The sequence below is a fragment of the Henckelia pumila genome, chromosome 3, assembly GCF_033568475.1.
Source record: "Henckelia pumila isolate YLH828 chromosome 3, ASM3356847v2, whole genome shotgun sequence".
NCBI classification, from domain to species: Eukaryota; Viridiplantae; Streptophyta; class Magnoliopsida; order Lamiales; family Gesneriaceae; genus Henckelia; species Henckelia pumila.
Genome location: NC_133122.1, coordinates 128,773,937 through 128,796,029, shown reverse-complemented (window position 1 = coordinate 128,796,029; position 22,093 = coordinate 128,773,937). Strand labels below are relative to the sequence as shown.

The 22,093-nt window shown below is 32.2% G+C and overlaps 2 protein-coding genes across 3 annotated transcripts; both read left to right on the top strand.

Annotated features, from left to right (window-relative positions):
- The first annotated feature begins 7,547 nt into the window (after positions 1-7,547).
- On the top strand, positions 7,548-11,808 carry LOC140889477 (uncharacterized). The gene is made up of 5 exons (XM_073297198.1): positions 7,548-7,647; positions 8,115-10,800; positions 10,894-10,993; positions 11,075-11,355; positions 11,574-11,808. Exons 1-5 carry the CDS (start codon positions 7,548-7,550, stop codon positions 11,806-11,808), a joined length of 3,402 nt encoding a protein of 1,133 aa, XP_073153299.1.
- Positions 11,809-18,800: 6,992 nt separating this feature from the next.
- Positions 18,801-21,751, top strand: LOC140890584 (GDSL esterase/lipase CPRD49-like). 2 transcript variants are annotated; one of them, XM_073298481.1, is made up of 6 exons: positions 18,801-18,916; positions 19,471-19,544; positions 19,803-19,936; positions 20,949-21,025; positions 21,133-21,282; positions 21,451-21,751. In XM_073298481.1, the coding sequence occupies exons 1-6, from the start codon at positions 18,870-18,872 to the stop codon at positions 21,683-21,685; spliced, it is 717 nt and encodes a 238-aa protein (XP_073154582.1). In that variant the 5' UTR covers positions 18,801-18,869; the 3' UTR covers positions 21,686-21,751. The 2 variants fall into 2 exon arrangements, with proteins under 2 accessions (XP_073154582.1, XP_073154581.1); XM_073298480.1 differs by having other exon boundaries at positions 18,803-18,916; positions 19,467-19,544; positions 19,796-19,936.
- Positions 21,752-22,093: the final 342 nt, after the last annotated feature.

Here is a 22,093-nt window from a genome sequence, read left to right as displayed (position 1 = left end):
AGGGTAGTGCCCTGTGGGTAGCGTGACAGATTTTGATTGGTCAAAATCATTGGGCCCCACATGAGACCCACTATTTTTGACCAATCATGGGAATATACGTTGTCCACAGGGTAGTACCCTGTGGGCAAGCATGTACAAAACCCTTATCCAGTTTCCTAAAAGATTGAAACACCAAAATACTTTAGTTTTTATTTGTTTGTAGATGGAATGACATATTTTTTCAACATAAAATCTTATGTATTTTAATTTGCGTAAAGACCTATTGAACTAAATAATTATATCATGAGTTTTTTTTTAAAATAATTATATCATGAGTTCATAATTATAACAAAATATCAAATTTTTAAACATTAATAATTTGTATATATATATATATATATATAAATTAAATTACACATTGGTGTTGAAATAAATCAATTCATGTGGAGTTAATTTTTAATCCAAAATAATAAATAAAAAACAAACCAACACACAAATATCATATATGTAAAAGTTAAAATTTAAAAAATTAAATATTTTTTCTCCTCAAAAAATCTAAAAACTATAACAATTATTTTATGAGATGGAGTTAAAATTAACGAAAGATTATTTTTACAAGAGTTGAAGATGAATATCTTCAATTATTTTTAGCAAAACTATAAGATTGATATTATTTAAATATTATTAAAGTCTGTAAATATATCTATGTTAATCAATCTACTACGGGTTAGTTAATAAATCAAAAAAATAAGTCTAGAAAAATTATGGATGACACGTCTCACATTAAAATAAAGATCCTGTAAAAATTACATTGATGCAAATTTTCAATCAGATAAATAAATAAAAAAAATATGCAACAAAACAGTTGAGATAAAATATGAAATTTTAACATTTGTAATTAAAGACATTTAAAATTCAATCAAAAATTTCAGCAATGAGAGCATTGTAAGCAAAAAGAGATCAGTAGATTTCAAAAAATGAAAAATCAAAAAGAAAAGAGAATGTCCAACAAATACATTGATCATTAACGATACTGACATACAAGTAATGGAAGACGATAACATACCAAAATTCAGATGAGAATGATGAAATTATTGTTATTCTTTGCAAGTAAATATTTTTAGCATAAAAAAGACCGTCTGATTAAATAATAACGATAGAAAAATGCAAATGGTTGATGAAGATAGTATCACAAGAATTGTTTTTAAAGATGATGATAATAATGATTCTTTCATGGAGAATAAAAAACACATGATATGAAAAATCATTAAAGAGAGAAAAATCCCAAATATAAAATGAAAAATATTTGACGCAATAATTTAAATTAATGTTTAGAATGTGTTATCTATACCAATTTTTTTCCCATAAATCAATAGTTATCAACATCTAACATAAAAAATTACAAAATCATATTTAATATAATTTGATTAACATATCTCACTTATTAACAAATAAAGAATAAATCATACATACATGAGATAAAAAAAATAAGACGAATTCATGGTACGAAGCATGTCATAATTTTTCAAGATTAATAAAAAAAATAGAAAACTCGATCGAGTTGTAATAATTACATAAGTTTTAATATCAATATTGTGTTAATGTAAAACTACAATAAACGTAACACTTATATTTATAAGCTTACATGAATTATTGATATTGTTTTATTCTAAACTGTTAATGTGGATGTAAAATAATCATGACCTTAAATAATACAAATATTGAAACTGCAAGTGTTATATTGCTCGAAAATGTTGCAAATATTTTTATTAGTTCCAATGTTGAAGATTATATTGATTATATCACTAAAACATGTAATATGTTTTTTTTACAAAAATTATATATTATTATCATGAAAATCATTTATTAACTGCATGTTAATATCTTCTCATCTCAATTAATTTATTTAACAACGTTTATCGACAACAAAAGATGTTCCCACGTGCATCGCACGTGTTTTTTATTAGTTAATTGAAAAGTTTATTATATCATATATGTATTGGAAATCCAAAGATTAATATTTCACATCATACAGGGGAAAATATTTTTAGTATAACATAGAAAGTTCCGAGACAGTTACTACACAAAATCAAAAATTCTTACGATCGAGTGTATTCATATCCTAAAATATATTTAAAACCATCTGCTTTATTTGGCAAAATCTTTGAAATTTTTAAAAGTGTATTCACTCCCTCTCTCTGCACATAAAACCGATCCCAACACTCTTTTAGGTAAAACAAGATATACGTATTGAAGAATAGATGAGAGAGAGAGAAAGAATTTTATTTCGAAGTATTTTTGGTTTTGCTATGTTGTCGTAAAGTGTTGAAGACGCTCAAAGATAATTCTTGTTTAAAGTATTGTTTGAAGAATTGCTCGTGGTTCCTAATTTCGGTTTTCACGGAGTTTGCATATGTGGTTATAATTGTCGATTTATTTTTAGGATGCAATTTGCCCCCTTTTGTGTGTTATATTATTTATTCTGCTGCATATTGTCGTAGGTATTAGAATACCACACTCAACTCTAATATCTGATACACACAATTATCTAGTTATTTTGTATTTTTATGTTAAACAACTTTTTCAAATTGGTTTGGTATTGGACTTCAATAACAAGTTAAACCGATCGAATATATGTTTTTATGTAAAAAAAAATAATTTAAAACTGCTAGGGGCTAATCTATAAAATTTATTGGGTTTCGCCTTTATGTTTTTGGTTTGACTATTTGTTAATAAAAAAGTCCTATTCATATGTTCTTTTGTCCAATAAATATTATATGTTATATAAAATAAAAATTGAAAAACCTTGGTTTAAAAAAAATATTGAAAACCCTAAATATTAATATTTAATTTTTTTTTGAAAAAAATGCTTATTTCAACCGATTTTTTTATCGGTTTTGTTTTGATAGTAAAAATCTATCGGACGAAAAAAAAAATTAAGTCAATGGATCGATCAGGGGCGGACCTATATGGGGGGCTGGCCTGGGCTCCAGCCCAGTCGAGTCCCGGCCCTACCCAATATCCATATAGGTCATATATTTTATATTTAGGGTCTTTAGTTTAATATTAATGGGCTTTAGTTTTTTTTTTTTTTTTTTACTTTCCGATCCCCCAAATACTACCCATATAGACTATATATTTTATATTTTATGTCTCAATTTAATATTAGTGGATTTTAGTTTTTTTTTTCAAGCCAATATACTTTAGTTTCCAAATTATCCATTTATGTTACATTTTTGTTGGGTTTTATATTTTTAATTTGGACTTGTATATGGTTATTAAAAAGTAGAGATAAACTTCTACCATTTTATAATATTAAAATCTATAATTTAATGATTATATCACTCATCATATAATCATGTACTAGGATTTCATATACATATATAATTATTTTATTTTTTAAAAAATGATTATTTAATTATTCGAAATAGATATTATCAATTAACTTAATTTTCTTATGAATAAATTAGTTGATATTTAAATCAATGAAATAGAGAAAAAAAAATCATACATATAGCATTACAATCAAACTCTTCTTCAATATAGATATTTTTCTCTAAATTTTACTATTTCAACAATGAATATGTTATTATTTTCATTAATATGATTTTATATTAAGATGGAATTTATTTAAAAAAGTATATTTATGTTATGAAAATTATATAAACAATATAAAAAAATTATATTCAAATTTTCATTAACGAAGGTTTTCACATAAAATTTAGCCCCCAGTGATGAAATCCTGGTTTTGTCCCTGGGATCGATTGCTCATGACTAGAGGTGGTTTTTCGGTATACCTTACTATAAAAATTGGTTTGAAAAAAATTTATACCGATACCGATAGTAAAATTTTGAAACTTTGGTACGAAAAAAATCCATATTGATACCGTATAGATACCAAAAAAAAATTTGGTATTCCGAAAAAATGTCTGTATATCGAAAACATTTCGGTACGATATGCCAAAATTCCGGTATTTCGGTACGGTATGTCAGCCCTACTCATAACCCTACATAGATCTGCGTGTACCCAAGAGACATATTTTATGTGTTTCGATACGGTTAGATCACACAGATCGAACATACCATCTGTTTCAAATATGAAGACAATTTTTTTTTTCATTGGTTTCAAATATAAAGTCCAGTATTTATATATTATCTATTGTTTTACCAATCTACCCTCATTATTAAATACATTATATAATTACAACATTTGTGTGTGCTATTGTAAAATGAAAATTTTATTTGTATAATTTGTTTTTTCAATAATTTTTTAAATCTATGTGAAAATACATGGGGAAATTGTTTTTTGGTCCTGTATGTTTGTCATTTTGCGATTTCAGTCCTTTAGATTTTCAGATTTCAGTTTTGATACGCTATCTTTATTATTTTGGCAATTTTAGTCCTTTTTCCGACGTGGTGCTGGCGTGATCACACCAATTCAGTGCTGATGTGGAGCTGACGTGTTCAGTGCCACGTAAGCATTTTTGAATAAAAAGAACCAAAATTACCAAAAATCAGAACATGCATGACTAAAACTGAAATATGAAAACATAGAGGACCAAAATCACAAAATGACAAACATACAAGACCAAATTTGCAGTTTTTCCGAAAATACATATAACTGTATAAGATTATGTATATAGTAACTTAATTAATTGAAAAGTTTACAATATCATGTATTGGAAATCCAAAGATTAATATTTCACTTCATATATGGGAAAATATTTTTAGTATAACATATAAAAATCCGAGAGAGTTACTGTACAAAATCAGAAATTCTTACGATCGAGTGTATTTATATCCTAAAATATATTGAACTTGTAAGATAAATATCTGTCTCGCATTAATCCATCACAAAAATGTATGAGGCTATGAACATTACTCGTATGAAATAAATATAAAGTATTTTAGTCTGTTTTAATTATCTTTTGGATAAAATAATCGTACGTTTTAATTCTTTTTCGTGAAGAAACGAGCTTTGATTATTTGCCGAGGGATTTTCTGGGAAACTTCGTGTTGATGCGACCAAACAAATCTTAACCACCTGTGGATATTTTGGCACCAATATCATCATAAATGGAAAGAAAGATGTAACAATGAAAATGTTTGGCCACTTTTTTGCTCTCGAAAAGCATCATGATTTGCGTTTGATTAAATTTACCCTATCTAAATCAAGGTCTAGAATACGCGAAACGTAGCGAAACATGGAGATCAAATGTTAGTTATTACATGTTTGAATATGATACCATCAATAAACAAAAGAAAATTTACGACTAAATGCATGGGTTTTATGATTGAGAAAAAACGAACGAGTTCAGATTTTTTTTACTGGGAAAGAGTTTCAGATAATTTGTTTGAAAACATAGTCAAAAGTTTTTATATATTACTTGATTAAAAAAAAATTGAATTCTTATAAAATTGGTTCTTTTTTTCAAAAAGCAAAAACAAAAATTAAAACGGAAAAAAAAATCATACACTTTTTTTTTGTTCGATAGACGTGCTTAATACGGTCAACCATGATTTTCATTGATTTTTTTGGTTTCGAACCGATTGATTGTGCTTACCTGTGTATTTATTACACTATATTATTAAAATCGAAACACGATGTATTATTTTAGGGAGTGTTTGCGATCACTAAAAAAAGTGATTGTTAGCTTTTGGCTTAAAAAAATCATTTTTGTGTGTTTTTTAAACCTAGATTATGTGTTAGCTTATGCTTAACTTCATTGAAATCCAAAAGCTAGTCATGTGGTGATTATGATTCTCCAAAAGTGATTCTAATAAGAAGGTCATTGTTAAAATCATTCTAATCACTTATTTATCAAACACTACCCAACTTTGATTTTTAGATTCTCACATTTGTTTCCAAACACTACCAACTTTTGATTTTTCTTAACTTTTTTATAATCTATAAATTAATCACTTCTACAAAAGCACAATCTATTACAAACACTCTCTTATTCATTGTCAAATTTTATCCTAACATTCATCATAAAAGAAAAAAAAAATTATTTAAAACAAATTATTGGCACAGTGTTAATGTTATAAAATCATATCACAGTAATCTATACATATTTTTTTTGTATTTTCACTCATTTTCAAACTTTTACAATTTTTTTTATATGTTGTATGCATGCATCACATATGCCAATGATATTAATTATTAATTAAACTTGAGTCATATATAATAACTGATTTGGTCCATTAATATTTTACAGAACTAATATATTTATAGTCCTCCTCTTTTAACTAGATATTGTAAAAGAGTATTGGAATATATATCTTTAAATATATTTTGCATATCTTTTGTATATTTTTTTCTTTGTTATATTGTTCTCTTTAAGACGTTGTATATAAATATACATTGTAACATTATTTAAGAGATATATGAAAATATATTTTCTCCATACATTTCTACATGGTATCTAGAGCTCAAGGCCTACGCCACTAACCCTAGACCTAATAGTCGTCGTCGCCCACCACCCCTACACAAATTTTTTTTTTGAACCACTTCTTTGGCTGCCAGTACCACCACGACCGTCACTCCCACCACTCCGATCTCTTCAATGTTGCTTCTCATGTGCCCTTGAAGCTGACATCAACCAATTATCTCTCTTGGCGTCTACAGTTCATGACTCTTCTCACATGTCACACTACAAAAAAACACGGTGTTTAGCGACGAGTTAATAAAATTTGTTCCTAATATTAGCGACGCATATTAAAAACACGTCGTTATTAGCGACTAACCTTAAGTAGAACGTCGTTAATTACAACAAGTGTATATTTAACGACATTTTTTCAAATTAGTCACTGGAAGTAGCGACTAAAATGACAATAAACGTCGCTAATAGTAAAGGCGACGATCACAATCGATGAAGTTCGTCGCTGTTAGCGACGCAATTAACAAATCATCGTTACCAGCGACAGACGGTTCAACCGTCGTTAATAGCGACGTTAGTATTAACATCGTCGCTATTAGCGACAACATTTTTCATGTGTCGTTAATATTAAGGACGAAATTTAAAGGTTCGTTGCTGTTAGCGACGCATTTAATAAATCGTCGTTACTAGCGACGGACAAAAACACGTCGCTATTAGCGACGACATTATTCATGTGTCGTTAATATTAAGGACGAAATTTAAAGTTTCATTGCTGTTAGCGACACATTTAATAAATCGTCGTTACTAGCGACGGACAAAAACACGTCGCTAATAGCGACGTTACCCCTAAATTCGCTGCTATTAGCGACGATGAGTTTCTTAAAACGTCGCAATTAGTGACAAAATTAAATAAAAACGTCGCTAACTCTAATATATTTATCTCAAGCAACTCTACCCGCCACACTTTATCCCCTTCTTCCATTTTCTTCTTCTCCCACGCCAACACATTTCCCTTCGCCGCCTTTCACCTCCCAACGCCCGGCGGCTCGTCGTCGCCCCAAGTCCCGCCGCTCGTCGCCGCCCTGCTCATTTATTTTCAGGTATAACATATATATATATATATATGTATATATTTGTAAATGTATAAAAATATTTTGAATGATTTGAAAATCTTTGAATGTGTTTGTAATGGGTAAACTTGACTTACGAAGGCTTCCTCGCCCTCCGCCCGCCGCACCGCCGCTGCACCACCGTCGCACCGCCGCCGCATCGGAATTCATATACAAAGGTATATAATAGATATATATATATATATATATATATATATATATATATATATATGTATAAGCATGTTTAGCATGTATAAGTTAGTATATATGTTTAATTAGTTAGATTGTTATTGTTTGTGTTTTAGCATGTTAAGCATGTTTAGTAAAATTTTTTTAAACAAATACCATAAAATTTTAAAGTAAATTTTTTTTAAAAAAATACCATAAATTTTTTTTGTTGCTAAAAATTAATCCCACAATAATGGTGATGTGGATTCCACGGCAGATGATCCAATTTCGTTTAGTTTTAATTTAATTGTTGTGTTTTATAATGTTTTGTTTATTTATATCTCATGATTTCAATCTGTTTATTATAATTATTAAAAATTAATATATTCATGGTTAAAATTTTATTTTTTAATTATATTTTAAATTAAAAATATAATTGTTTGTCATGAGAGTTATATTCAATTTTGTTTTTGAATAGGGATTTTGAATTTTATGGCGGATACTAGCCGTGATTGGATGTACAATCGTTTACACAACGGTTACATAAGAAATGAATTTTTTGTTGGTGTCGATTCATTCGTAGAATTTGCTAAAAGACATCCTCGTTGTTTGTCGGATGGTGAAATGCGTTGCCCATGCAACCTTAATAAATGCAGAAACAAACAGTATTTAGATGAGAATACAGTTAAAGTCCATTTAGGGCACCATGGATTTGTACCTGGATATCATCGTTGGATACACCATGGCGAAGAATATATCCGTCCGTCACTTCCATATGTGAATTTCTCTGAAGTTCCTTCCCACAAAAATTTGAATCGTGATGCTGAAAATGTGTTTCGTGCTGTAACTCAAAACATTCCCCATTCATCAATTGGTGATACTAATTATTACCATGAAGGTCCTTCCTCCTCCTATCAAACTATAGACGAACACACCAGTATGAACTTCAATGATAATATGAATTTGGCAACACCTGATACAGCAAAAATTCCAAACGAATATGCCAAAAATCTTTTCGATAAGCTGAAATCGGCTGAGTCAGAAATATGGGCAGGAAATCCTCACGGGATAACTCAACTCTCATTAATTTCTGAAATCCTTCAAATGAAAGCACAATGGAATATGTCTGAAAGTAATGTGGATCAAATGTGTCAGTTAATGGCGAAGCTATGTCCCAAGGAAAATAATGTACCCGATAGTTTTTACAGCACCAAAAAATTAATTAGTGAGTTAGGGTTGCCTGTTGAGAAGATTGATTCCTGTCAAAATAACTGTATGATTTACTGGGGAGCTGATTCGAATCTCGTAGAGTGTAAGGTTTGCCAACATCCCAGATATAAACCGCAGAGGAGTCAAAAGAGAAGGGGTAGCAAGCTCATTCCTTTCAAGCAAATGTATTATTTCCCTTTAACGCCTTGCTTGCAAAGGTTGTATGCCTCTGATAAAACTGCATCACATATGAGTTGGCATTCTACCCATGTGCAAGAAAGTGACTTGATGACACATCCTTCTGATTCATTAGCGTGGAAACATTTTGATCAAACCAACCCATCATTTGCAATGGAGAGAAGGAATATGCGATTAGGACTGTCTACAGATGGATTCCAGCCCTTTGGTCAGTCTGGGCAACAATACTCATCGTGGCCAGTTATATTAACTCCATACAACTTGCCTCCATGGATGTGCATGAAGGACGAGTACATGTTTCTGACTGTTATTGTTCCAGGTCCTTCCAATCCTAAGGACAAGTTGGATGTTTTCCTTCAACCGTTGGTAGCAGAGCTTAAATATTTGTGGTACAATGGAGCTGTGACTTACGACGTTCATTCTAAAACAAATTTCACAATGAGAGCGGCCTTGATGTGGACGATCAGTGATTTTCCTGCTTATGCTATGCTGTCTGGTTGGAGTACAGCAGGCAAACTAGCTTGTCCATATTGTATGGACTCTTCTGAGGCATTCTCGTTGCCTTACAGTGGTAAAACTTCTTGGTTCAATAACCATAGGAAATTTCTACCGATGGATCATCCACTACGTCGAAACAGACAGTTGTTTTTAAGTGGTCGAAGAGTTACACATTCAGCACTACCAATTAAAACAGGCGAGAAATTGATCAATGGGATAGATGATTATGGGTTTTTGCCAGCGTATGAAGTCGATGCCGATGAGTTGAACAAAGAAATTCATACAGTTGCTAGTTGCGGATGGAGAAGATGGAGCATTTTATGGGAATTACCTTATTGGGAGACAAATTTGATAAGACATAATTTGGATGTAATGCATATTGAGAAAAATGTCTTTGACAATTTATTCAACACTGTTATGAACGTTCCAGGACGTACTAAAGACAATGCTAAGTCACGTGAAGACATTAAAGTGTTGTGTAATAGGGGAGAGCTTCATCAAGATGAGGGTACAGGACATTACCCTAAAGCAAGTTATACTTTGAATCGAAAGGGAAAGGATGCTCTATGCTCTTGGCTAAATGAGGTCAAATTTTCAGATGGATTAATTTCCAAATTATCAAGGTGTGTAGACATGAGGAGATTATGCATGTTCGGCATGAAAAGCCACGATTGTCACGTATTCATGCAACGACTCATTCAAGTGGCATTCAAGGAATTGTTATCGAAAAATGTGTGGGAGGTTTTAACAGAACTCAGTCTTTTCTTTTCTTCTCTGACGGCCAGGAACGTTCGGGAGAGTGATTTGTCCCGATTACAATCTGATATTCCACTTATTCTGTGTAAGCTGGAGAAAATAATGCCACCGAGTTTCTTTGATTCTATGGAACACCTTCCTGTTCATCTTCTGTATGAAGCACTGCTGGCCGGTCCTGTGCAATATAGGTGGATGTATCCTTTTGAACGATTTCTTCGCGGCCTCAAGAAGACGGTGAAAAATAAGGCTCGAGTTGAAGGTTCAATTTGTAATGCGTATTTGGTCAAGGAGGCTTCAATATTTTGTAAACACTATTTCAATGATACGGCACACCCGACAACAAACGTTATTGTTGGAGAAACTACTCTTCCGAAGTTATCTGTTTTCAGGTTCACTGGTCGAGCTATTGGTGCAGGTAAACAACGCTGGTTATCTGAAGAGGAGTATCACGCAATTACAACCTATGTTGTGTTGAACTGTGAGGAGTTAAGACCATTTATCAAGTAAGTTTTTTTATTTAATAATTAAATAATATTTATCAACTCATAATTCAATCTTAACAATAAATACATTACCATGGAAATTATTGTTTGTAGCATTTACGAGCAATTCTTGAGATTTCGAGACCCAAACATCTCGCAATCTGAGATTACTCAACATTTGCAATCAGAATTTGTTACATGGTTGAGGCATTATGTAAGTCTTTAAGAAATATATACTTTAGTTTTGAATGTTTCTATAAGAAAATGTTAATAATGTTTTGTTGCCTCAAATTAGGTGAATGATCCTTCATCGGATGTTACAGACAGCTTAGTGAAACAGGTTGCCTTGGGTCCTATGCGTAAAATCAGCTCTTTCCGTGCGTATGAGGTTAATGGATTCAAGTTTCACACACTCAACGAGAATACATTCAAGGCGTCATTAAATTCAGGGGTGTGTGTGATGAGTCATTCGGGAGACGGAGTGAATAACAATTTCTATGGAGTGTTAGAAGAGATTGTTGAAATTGAATACTTTGGATTACCTGAGGCAAAAACATGTTTATTCAAGTGCTCATGGTACGATCCGAATCCAAGATTGGGTACACGAGTTCATAACAAATATAAGCTTGTAGAGATTAACCATCGCCGCAGACTACAATATTATGAGCCATTTGTATTTGCAGTACAGGCAACACAAGTTGTTTATTTGACATACCCCACGACTAGAAAAACGGCAGGAGATTGGATGTACGTAGTGCAACTGAAACAACGTTTTTTTCTCAAGCTGGGTGTAGTGCAACTGGTGGAGAAATAAACAATAGTGATGCACTCCAGAATCAACAAAGTGAACAACATACAATTGAAACACAGTTCCTGTTAACTTCTCAAGAACTTGTTGAAGTGTGTGTTCGGTACGAAGATGAAATTGGGGTCGATGCAATGCCAAGCAAAAATGATGCATCTGAAAATGGTACTGAAGATTCTGAAGGTGAAGAGGAACCAGATGAAGACGTTAATTATTCAGATTGATGTATTAGACTAATTTTTATTATGTTAATGTCATGAATTTAATGTTTTCTAATAATTTACTTTCAAACTATTTTGAATTATTGTGTTATCAAATGTATTATTGTTATTCAGTATTTATGTGTTTGTACATGAATAATAGATACGTAAATACATGTAGATAAAATGCGTGTGTATATGTCGTGAAATAAATTGCAGAAAAATGTCTGATCACGAAGGAGAGCAAAGAGAACAGGAAGACCCTAATGAAGGTGTTGACCTCCACGACCCTCGCGAGCTGATTTACGTTGAGTGTGGCAAGTAAGATTTATTATGAAAGTGTATAACAAATATTAAGTATTTTTAATTTAATTATGATTCATATTTAATAAGATTTATTATAAAATATTTTCTTAATTATTTGTGAAATGAATATTATAGGCTGCAGCCTCATAGCCACAAGATATCTGCCTATATAACTTCGCAAATCAAATTGAGCATATGCGAGGAAGGTCATCGTTGGAAGTTAGTTGTGGCGGCGCAACGACAGTGATATTGGGATCAGTTTGTGGTACGTGTAAAAATTAAAATAATCATCAGTGCACAATATATGTTTTCTTTAAATTAACATTCTTTTATCTTTGTATTGCAGGCTATGTACAAGTGGAGTACAAGATTTGATACCCGAATGAAGAAGGCTTGGAGTGTCACCATAGCATCCCTTTACCGAAATACGGTGCATGCATGGCGGGACGCGGATCGCAAACCAAAGTGTCTAGCGGCAGACACTTGGACAGCTTGGAAGCAGGTATGGGCTACAGATGATTTTAAGAAAATTGCAGGTATTTGCAAGGGGAATCGTCACAGTGAGCCAGCTGGTCCGGGAACTGGGATGACTAAGCATACCGCAGGTTCACGTTCGTTTGTCGATCACAATCGAACAATGGTATGATGTATTTGTACATATATATACAACTTGTTTAATATACTTTAAATTTAAAATTATTGAAGTCTTTATTGGTATTACAATAGCGTGTGGAGCTTGGTAGGGAGTCCAACTCGTATGAGTTATTTCATCGGACGCACACTAATAAAGCGGGACAGTTTGTCGATGAGAGATCTCGATCTTTTAATGTAAGTCCACATAGTTTTTTACTTATATGTTTTTCAAATTATAAATTTTTTTTTTCAAATCGATTTGAAATTGAATAAATTAATGATGTATTCTCTATTTAGGATTCGTTTGAACGACAGCGTCAGATGAGGTCATCTACCTCTCATGATACCCCCCTCACTTGTCCAGAGATGAATCAGATATATCTTGAGGTGGCTGGTGGTGTGCAGAAGGGGGGAAAGTCTATGGTTTAGGGCCCCAGGCGGTTGGGTTGTATCCTGAGGCCACTTCGCAGCGAGGGCGTCAGAGTAAGGCTTCTTCCACTGCCGCTACGAGAGAGGAAGTTGAAGTGACAAGAGATGAGATTATGCGTCAGATGAACGACGAGAATACAAAGCTCCGTGATCAGATCAAGACACTCGAGAATACTGTTCGTGCCTTGGTGGCGAGTTTGGGCGGGGGTAAAAAGAAGAAATCCGTCATGGCTGCCAATTTCACACACGTGTCTGGCACGTACGAAAATCATGAGGATGACGAAGATGATGGAGATTACTTGGTGTATGGCAATGAAGATGACGCCGAGGATGATGACGAGACCCAGCCTTAGTATGTGATCCATTATTATATCTAAAGTCCCTTAGTAATATATAAGTTCCAGGGTTTGAAAAACAATTAAACAAATATTTTGGTGTGTGTTAACTTGCATGGAAAAATGGTTGTCTGTTTATTTGTAGTAACTTATGTGGAAAAACACTTAAATTTGTAGTATCTAACTAATTTGTATGTTTTCGTTATTTTAACTAATAACAACAACAACAATATAAATACAAAATAAAGTTATAGAAAAATCGGTGCCAATTAGAAATATATTTATAAAATATTTAGCGACGAAATAAAATTATTTTCGTCGCGACTAAATTCATTTGAATTTGTCGCCATTAGCGACTACTTTCTTTAATATAACATCGATAATACCGACGAATAGAATTTTGTACTAGTGGCAATTACCGACTAATTGACTTATTAAAAGTCGCTAATAGCGACGATATTATAAATGACATTCGTCGCTAATAGCGACGAAGTTGTTTACGAAGTTCGTCGTTACTTGCGATGAAATTATATATGCAGGTCGTCGCTATTAGCCACGAAGTTGTTTATGATGATCGTCGTTAATTGCGACGGAATTATATATGCAGATCGTCGCTAATAGTGACGCAATGTTTTTATTCGTCGTAAATTCATAACGACGGTGAAAATGGTGACGACTTACAGATTCGTCCCTAAATCGTCGCTATTTTAAATTTAGCGACGATTTATTACCCTAAATTTCGTCGCTAAACACCGAATTTTGTTGTAGTGTCATGATCTGTTTTGTTTTATTGATGGCTCACATCCATGTCCAGATCGTCTCCATATTGTCGCCGGTTCTACAAAGAGTATATATATATATATTATATTTTTTATGAGACGACCTCATCAATCTTTATTCGTGAGACGTGTTAATTAACCATGCACATATTTATAATAAAATTTAATAATTTTAACATTAAAAATAATATTTTTTATGGGTGACCCAAATTGAACCGTCTCACAAAATTGGCTTGTAAAATTGACTCGTAAAACTATCTTACAACAATTTTTGTATAAAATATTTTTAAAAAAAAAGACGAATAAAACTAACAATTCTAGGGAAAAACTTATTCTCTCGCTGAACTATAGTTGGAAAATAATTTTATAAGTTTCAAAAACTGTTTTCAAAAACAGAAAGCTGCATAGCACCTGCATCGTACTACATGATGAGCACTAATCCTAGTATATAATTAAATTAGCTAGTAACGCATATACTAACTTCCTTCTAATTGATTTGGATAACTGTATTTAAATTACAATTATACCTCCATTATATAACTTTCTTTTATTGAAGAAATGTTTTTTTATTAAAAAAAAGTACTCCTAAAACAGTTTTCTTTTCCAATCAGTTATCTATCTTTTTAAAAAAGTTCAATCATATATTTCTCTATGTTTTTAAAGGTTTAGATAATTATATAACTCCTTAATACAATAACATGAGTAAACACATAACATGAGTAAAAGGGCAGAGCACTTAAGTGAGCAGGTTCTCCTTAATTTTTTTTTTTTCCTGACATGAGAACTCGCAATCGTTACCTTCGGTGCATATTGGGTAAACCCCTAGACTAACGCAATAGCCTGTAAACTACGTTAGCCAGGTAAACCACACTGGACAAGCCCTGTATGACAGACTACTCCAAGCAAGTGAGCAGGTTCTCCTTAATTTTTCTTGTTTAATATATAGTGGTATATACCATTTTTTAAATGACATTTTCTTGCGTGTTTCAATTTTCAACACACTTGGAGAAGATCATTTTGAATTTTTATTTTTATTTTTTTATAAAAATAAAATAAACCAACAACATAAATTTGATTTACGCCAAATCGCAGATCAGAAATTAAAATAAAACGTGAAAATTTGGATTACACAAATTGCAATTAAAAATAATGATCCCCTAAAATAATTAATTGTGAGGTCCGTCCTTATGCATATAATAAAGGCAGACAAACACAACTTGCATGGGCAACTATTGTAGAGTGCCAAAATAGACACACGAGATTTCCTCGAAGTTTCATATGAACAAACGATAGCTCAAAGTTCCAAAATAGGTTGATATTACCGACTACACTCCAAATTTATCATCGAATTGAAGAATATTAATAATTAGCTCCAAGTATATATTTATATGTTTTGGTATATGTCATTGTATCAATATTACACGGGATAAATAATGACCATAAAATAGTTTCGAGAAGGACAAATTTTCGTAAAATTCTATTTGTATTCTTGGTTTCAATATAGTGGAAAATTGCAACAGTGACAAGTGGATGTAACTCTCACATTGAAGGTGAACGGTGAACCATTATAAATTTGCATATTTCTTGTATTTGTTTTTTTTGCCAACTTTACCGTTTTTGGTAGATAAAACCAGGACTATATATATATAATTCCTAACAACTGGTGTCACAACTCACATTGAATTTGAAAGCGGTAGTTAATGAAGAATGTTTGGCAAATTAAATGTGATTGAAAATTTTGATGGTAAAGATTTTTCTTTCTGAAAAATTCATAGCAAGGATTATTTGCAGTAAAAAAACTACATTTATCGCTTATAGGAAAGAAACCAAAAAAGATGTAAGATGATAGTTGGAATCTCTTTGCAATAGATCGTATTGAGAGTTACACAATTGACATGACAGTATATACTATTGAAGTACGTTGCTCCATCGTTACAATATTGCAATAGTCTGATTATAGTTTTGTTAGATATGTACGAAAAGCATTGCACAAACGATAAGATATTTCTTATGAAAAACCTTTTTGATCATTTGAAGATGATAGAGTATGTTTCTGTGACAGCACATATTGAAAATCATGAGTTCAATACAATTTTCTTCATTGAAATTAATTTTGACAATGAGGTTTGTTCATTAAGGCTTCACTTGGATTGAAGTATTTCAAATCCATGAATTTCAAATTCATTTTTGTTGTTTAGAAAAGTAGCACCACAAACATCAAATCCAATTTTTTTATGTTTATATAGTAATTCATGGTAGTTGTGATGGATTTCAAGTTCATCCAATAAAGTGGTGATTTAAAATCTTTTTTACTCCATCTAAATAATGTGTAAATAATTAAGCTATGAATTTGAGATTTTTCTATGTTTCATTGTTAACACTAAAATTATAATCGAAATACATTGATTTCAAATCCTTCAATCCAAGCGCAACCTAATATTTTTGGTGTCGCGCGCTCCGAACAGTTGAGAACCAATGTGGGCTATGGTTAGTATATATTTCTATTGGCGGTGCAAAAAGGAAATGTAAGGATGTCAGATAAAATTAGCAGAAGAGGTTAACACACTTGATTTTGGTGAAACAACGACATCAAGTTTCGCCTTAAATATTGATGGTAAAGAGACATAGATTATAACAAAAATTCTAAGGTAGTGTTCGATAGATCTTTTAAATTTTGTGAAGAAAAATTAAGTTGATAAATGATTCTTAAAAGTTCTCTTAAACACTATCTAACTAGAACAAAGACATGCCGTAATCAATGAACAAAAGAAGTAATTCCAGATTTAGGAAAAATTTGGAGGGCTGCAACTGTGAGACATAAGGCCATGATACTATAAAAATTTGACTAATATTATCCTTTATCATATAAATTTCAAATCTTTATCTGATTCGCAAGCTCGTAGCAATTGCATGATGGAAAATCAACTTCATATTTAGAAAGAAAAAATAAAATATATAAAATCTCGAACATTAAGTACACAAAGTAGACCAAAAAAAAAAAAATCAAATAAATATGCTGAAGCGGATGTCCGAGTCAGTATTGTAGGTGAATTATTTATCAATGTTAGAAGTTCGGTTCTCATACTAACACTTATTTGGGAAAAAGACTGCTGCACCGGCACAGGCTTGCCCTGTGTGATTTACATTGCTAGCGTGCAATAGCGGAGCCAAGATTTTTAGTCTACTGAGGCTAAAATTTTAAGCCCTAGAATCCTTTAATATTTTGAATTGAACTGCCCGGACTAATACCAAATTAATCCAAAATTATTCAAAAATTTTATTTACTAAATTTTAAAAAAACTTCGGGCCACCGGAGTTCCATCAACGCGGCTTTCTCACTGCTAGCATAGTTTGCAGGCTATTGTGTATTTGTGTTAGCCCGTGGGTTTGCACCGAATTAAACAATAGCGGCTGTAGGTTATCAAGTCTTTGAAAAAAATAGCAAACAAAAATTAGGAAACAAATGAGAAAAATAGTCAATTATAATTAGTCTTCTAAGTTTTCTTGTTTGCTTTTTTGGTCCTCTAACTTATAAAAGTGGTCTTTTAGTCTTTTTTGTCGTGTTGGTTTCTAATTTTATTGCATTGAAGAGCTAACGTGATATCATATACATAATCAATTTTCTAATGTGGTGTAAAAATTTTTTGTATCACATTAACACTCATATGAGTGAAATAAGACTACAAACCAACAACATACAAAAAATACAGGACTAAACAAAATATTAATAATTTAAGAGCAAAAACGAAAACATAACAAGTTAAATAACTAAATGGGTTATTACCACCACAAACAAATGTTACGAGCTTAATTAAAATAGATCCAATGTTGGGGAGGGAAATGGGAACGGTCCATTCTTTTCAGGCCTTCCTTGGCCATGTCAAAATTGTACCTCTGTGGGCTCTTTTGGGCCCATTTTAAATATATTTTCAACATACGTTTCGTAGCCTTGAGAGATGAGTAGATGACATTCTTCCATTAGATTTCTTTAGTGAATTGTTTAAAATTCGATTTAAGATATTTTTTTGGTATTATTTCGTTATCTTATTTAACTATTAATATTTTTTTTAGAAAAAAAAAAAGACAAATAAAGGTGATATAGGAAAAACAATGTATTTATCATACAAATTTAATCATATCGGTGAGAAGTTATAAACAAGAAAATATTTTTGATGTGTGCATATGCATTATCACCTAAGAAAAACCAAACTATAATTTAAAATGTTCAAAATGCCATGCATGTAGTTTCTTAAAGGAATTTCATATGCTTTTAATAAATAATATAATATTATTCATATCAACATAGAATTAATAAAAAAAAATGTTGAAAAAATCAACGGAAGATCTTGATGGTTGACTACATATCACTGTTTGTTTTTGTTTTTTTTTTTTTTTTTTTGCTTTGTTGTGCTTAAATGTAAGAGCCTAGAGGTCAAAAGTCAAGTACCATAAAAGTCAAAATTGACTATTTGACTTCAACATTCTATATAGAATTATTATCGGCCAGGTGGTACGTACACAGAAGAGAAAGAAAGAATTATGGCCGGGCCGGGCCGTCCGCAGTTCGTGCTATTCGGGTCCTCAATAGTTCAGCAGAGCTACAATGTTGGCGGCTGGGGTGCTATCCTCGCCGATCTCTACTGTCGAAAGGTACCCACTGCGGCAGCGATCGATATTCTTTTTGTTTCAAGAATTTCCGATCGCTTAATCGATTCTAGCTTCATTAATGTTATTTGGTTTTGTGATTTTGTTTAGAATAAGAATATATTGATTGATCGCGTGTAGAAATCCCAGCTTTTAGTTTGTCATTTTGGTTGAATTTTGTTGCTGTGATGGGATTTTACGTAATTTGCCTCAATATCCATTGTTTGGATTATAAAGGATGAGAAAGATGAAATCCTGTTGATTTTTATACTGATTTATGGAATTTTAGTCCGAATTTATTTATCAAAAGAATGATCTTGGTCGAGTGTTGTGAACTCGTTTTGCATTTGTTTGATCATATTGTAGGAGCATAGTTAAATGACACTGAATAAGAAATATGCATTCTTGAGTGGTATATAATGGAATCATGGTGCTTTTGAAGCAATAGGAAATGGATTATGTGCTGCTGTGACCGGTTGTGTATCGTCTTTCTCATCTGAATTTAATAGTTTTCTCACAAAAAGTTTCTTTTTCTGGGCAATGGGCATCTTCTTAGGCAGATATAATACTACGCGGATATTCGGGTTGGAATTCAAGGCGTGCTTTGGAAGTGTTGCACCAGGTTTTTCCCAAGGTATCCACCGCATGAAATTATTCGGGTTCATTATTTTAGGAAGTCTAATATTAGCAACGCTTTTGAACTACTACCTTCATTGGTTACCCTGATTCCTACTGTTGGACTCAGGGAAGATCCAGTGAAAGACCCCTCTGCTTGAAGCAATTATCACTAAAAATTTCAAGTTTCACCCCCTCTCCCTGAGACTCCTAGCTCTGGACTGAATCTAAATGTAACATGTTTCGTGGTGATTTACGTTTTGTGTTTAGGATGCAGCTGTCCAGCCTTCACTCGTTATTGTATATTTTGGTGGTAATGATGCGATGCGCCCGCATCCAAGTGGCTTAGGCACGCATGTTCCTCTTCTTGAATATGTTGAAAACATGAAGAAGATTGCTATTCACATCAAGGTAACATAATGCTTTTGTTGGTATTTTAATTTATTATCATTTCAAACATTTTCGGACATAGTGTTTGAGTAAGTATTTTTCATTATTCATATACTAAAATGAACTTAAATAACCTATGAGGAGGATGCTAAACTTTTATATTAACTTCCTATAAAATAGTTTCATTAGCTCCCGAGGTATTATAAAATAAAACAAGATCGTGAAATCTTTAGAAAGAAACTAGAAAATGGAAGAAATGACTGAAAAAAGCTGCCGACCATCGTTTATGTTTCTCATGAGGATCTAACTTCGTTCTGCCATTTACCTCCATGGTTGTTCATGCCGTGACTCTCTCTTTATCTCTACTAGCAACCGTGGCACGTGATTTTCACATTTGGGAAAAAAACGTAAAAAATTATAATATAGAAAAAACACGTGAGTTTTTAAAAAAGTAAAGAAAATTTGTAAAAATGTATTTGGATAATTTAATAAATACGGATAATGGAATTTGAAAAATAAGATAAAGAGAAAATAAGATAATGATGTTGGAGAAAAATGAGGATACATTAGTCATTTGAGATATAAATTAAAGAAGATATGTGTTAAATTTAGGGGTAAAATGGGGAAAAATTTTGGTGTGATTTGACACACAAAAAAATGTTAGTATAAGATCTTCATCTATTTTAATATAGTATAGATTTCTGCTCTTGATAAAGAGTAGGAGCGGCCATCTGAATTCCATATCCTAATCTTGCTTTTATTTGTATTATTGCATTTCTTACAATCGACTGTAAACGAAATTTATATGTAAAACTACGCATCTAAGTATTCACACACTTGCCGGAGATATCATATCAAGAAACTTCATTACATGTTTTTGCAAGTTGGTGAAAACTTCTTGTTCCAGTGAATTCTGGTGGAACCATTGAATTTATACATGCATAACTCTAAACCTATCCCTCTGCAATCTGTTTGTTCCTGATTTCGTTCACGTTAATACCATGCACCGTGTGCTAATTATTGTTGTTTTCAGTGTCTTTCGAAGAAGACACGGTTGATTTTTCTTACCTCTCCGCCAGTTAACGAGCAACTGATTGACAAATATTTCGGGTAGATTTTAACTCGACTCCTAGTGATTTATTCCATTTTCATGTTTGAACATATCATCTTAAAACATATGGTGTACGTTTTTCTCTGCCCTCATCTGTCTAAACCAGCAAATCATTGAATAACCAAGCTCGTACTAATGAAGCCTGCCGCGCATATGCTGAAGCATTGGTGGCATTGGGCATGGAACTAAACATCAAAGTCATCAATATTTGGACTGCAATTCAGCAGAGAGATGATTGGTCAACAGCTTGCTTAACGTAAGCTCATTGTTTATATTGCTATGTTTCTTCCCATTTTTTTCCCTCGACAAAATGTTGCTGTCTAGAACTACCTCAGAAAGCGCAATCCTATACAAGATGCAACAATTCATTATCCTATACAAAACATCAAAGTTCATAGAGTAATGCTCTTGTTGTCTTGTGCAGAGATGGAATTCATTTTACAACTGAAGGGAGCAAAATCGTCGTGAGGGAGATATTGAGGGTACTCAAAGAGGCTGAATGGAAACCGAGCCTCTACTGGCTATCGATGCCAACGGAATTTCCGGAGGATTCGCCTTATTACGAGGTTGGTTCTGATGGGAAAACTACTAGGAACTTCTCTAAATCGATTTCTAGTTGGCAAATCCAGTGGACTAATGGCATTAAATCGAATCTCTAAATTAGTCTTCTCTTGCTTTGTTTAAAAACTACGCATCTTAATTTATAATAATATGAGGTTTCAAACCATGACCTCTTGTTTTATGACAATTTTTTTGGTTCTTTTCTTTTTTTATATTGTCATAGATATGATTTTGTTTGTATTGTTTAAATAAAAAACAATATTAATAAAAAAGAATAACAATAAATCACGATAAATAATAATATTATCAGAATGAGGGTTGAACGTAATTTCGATGAAAATGAAACTACTGACACTGTCGATTTAATATCATATGGTGGAGCTAAGCCCTTGGATCATGGGGCCCACATGAAAACATGTGATCATGTGATCCCAATTGATCCAAGGGCTATGCTGCACCTGAAGAAGAACTCAGGTTCTTCTCGCAGCATAGTCTCACCCGAAAAT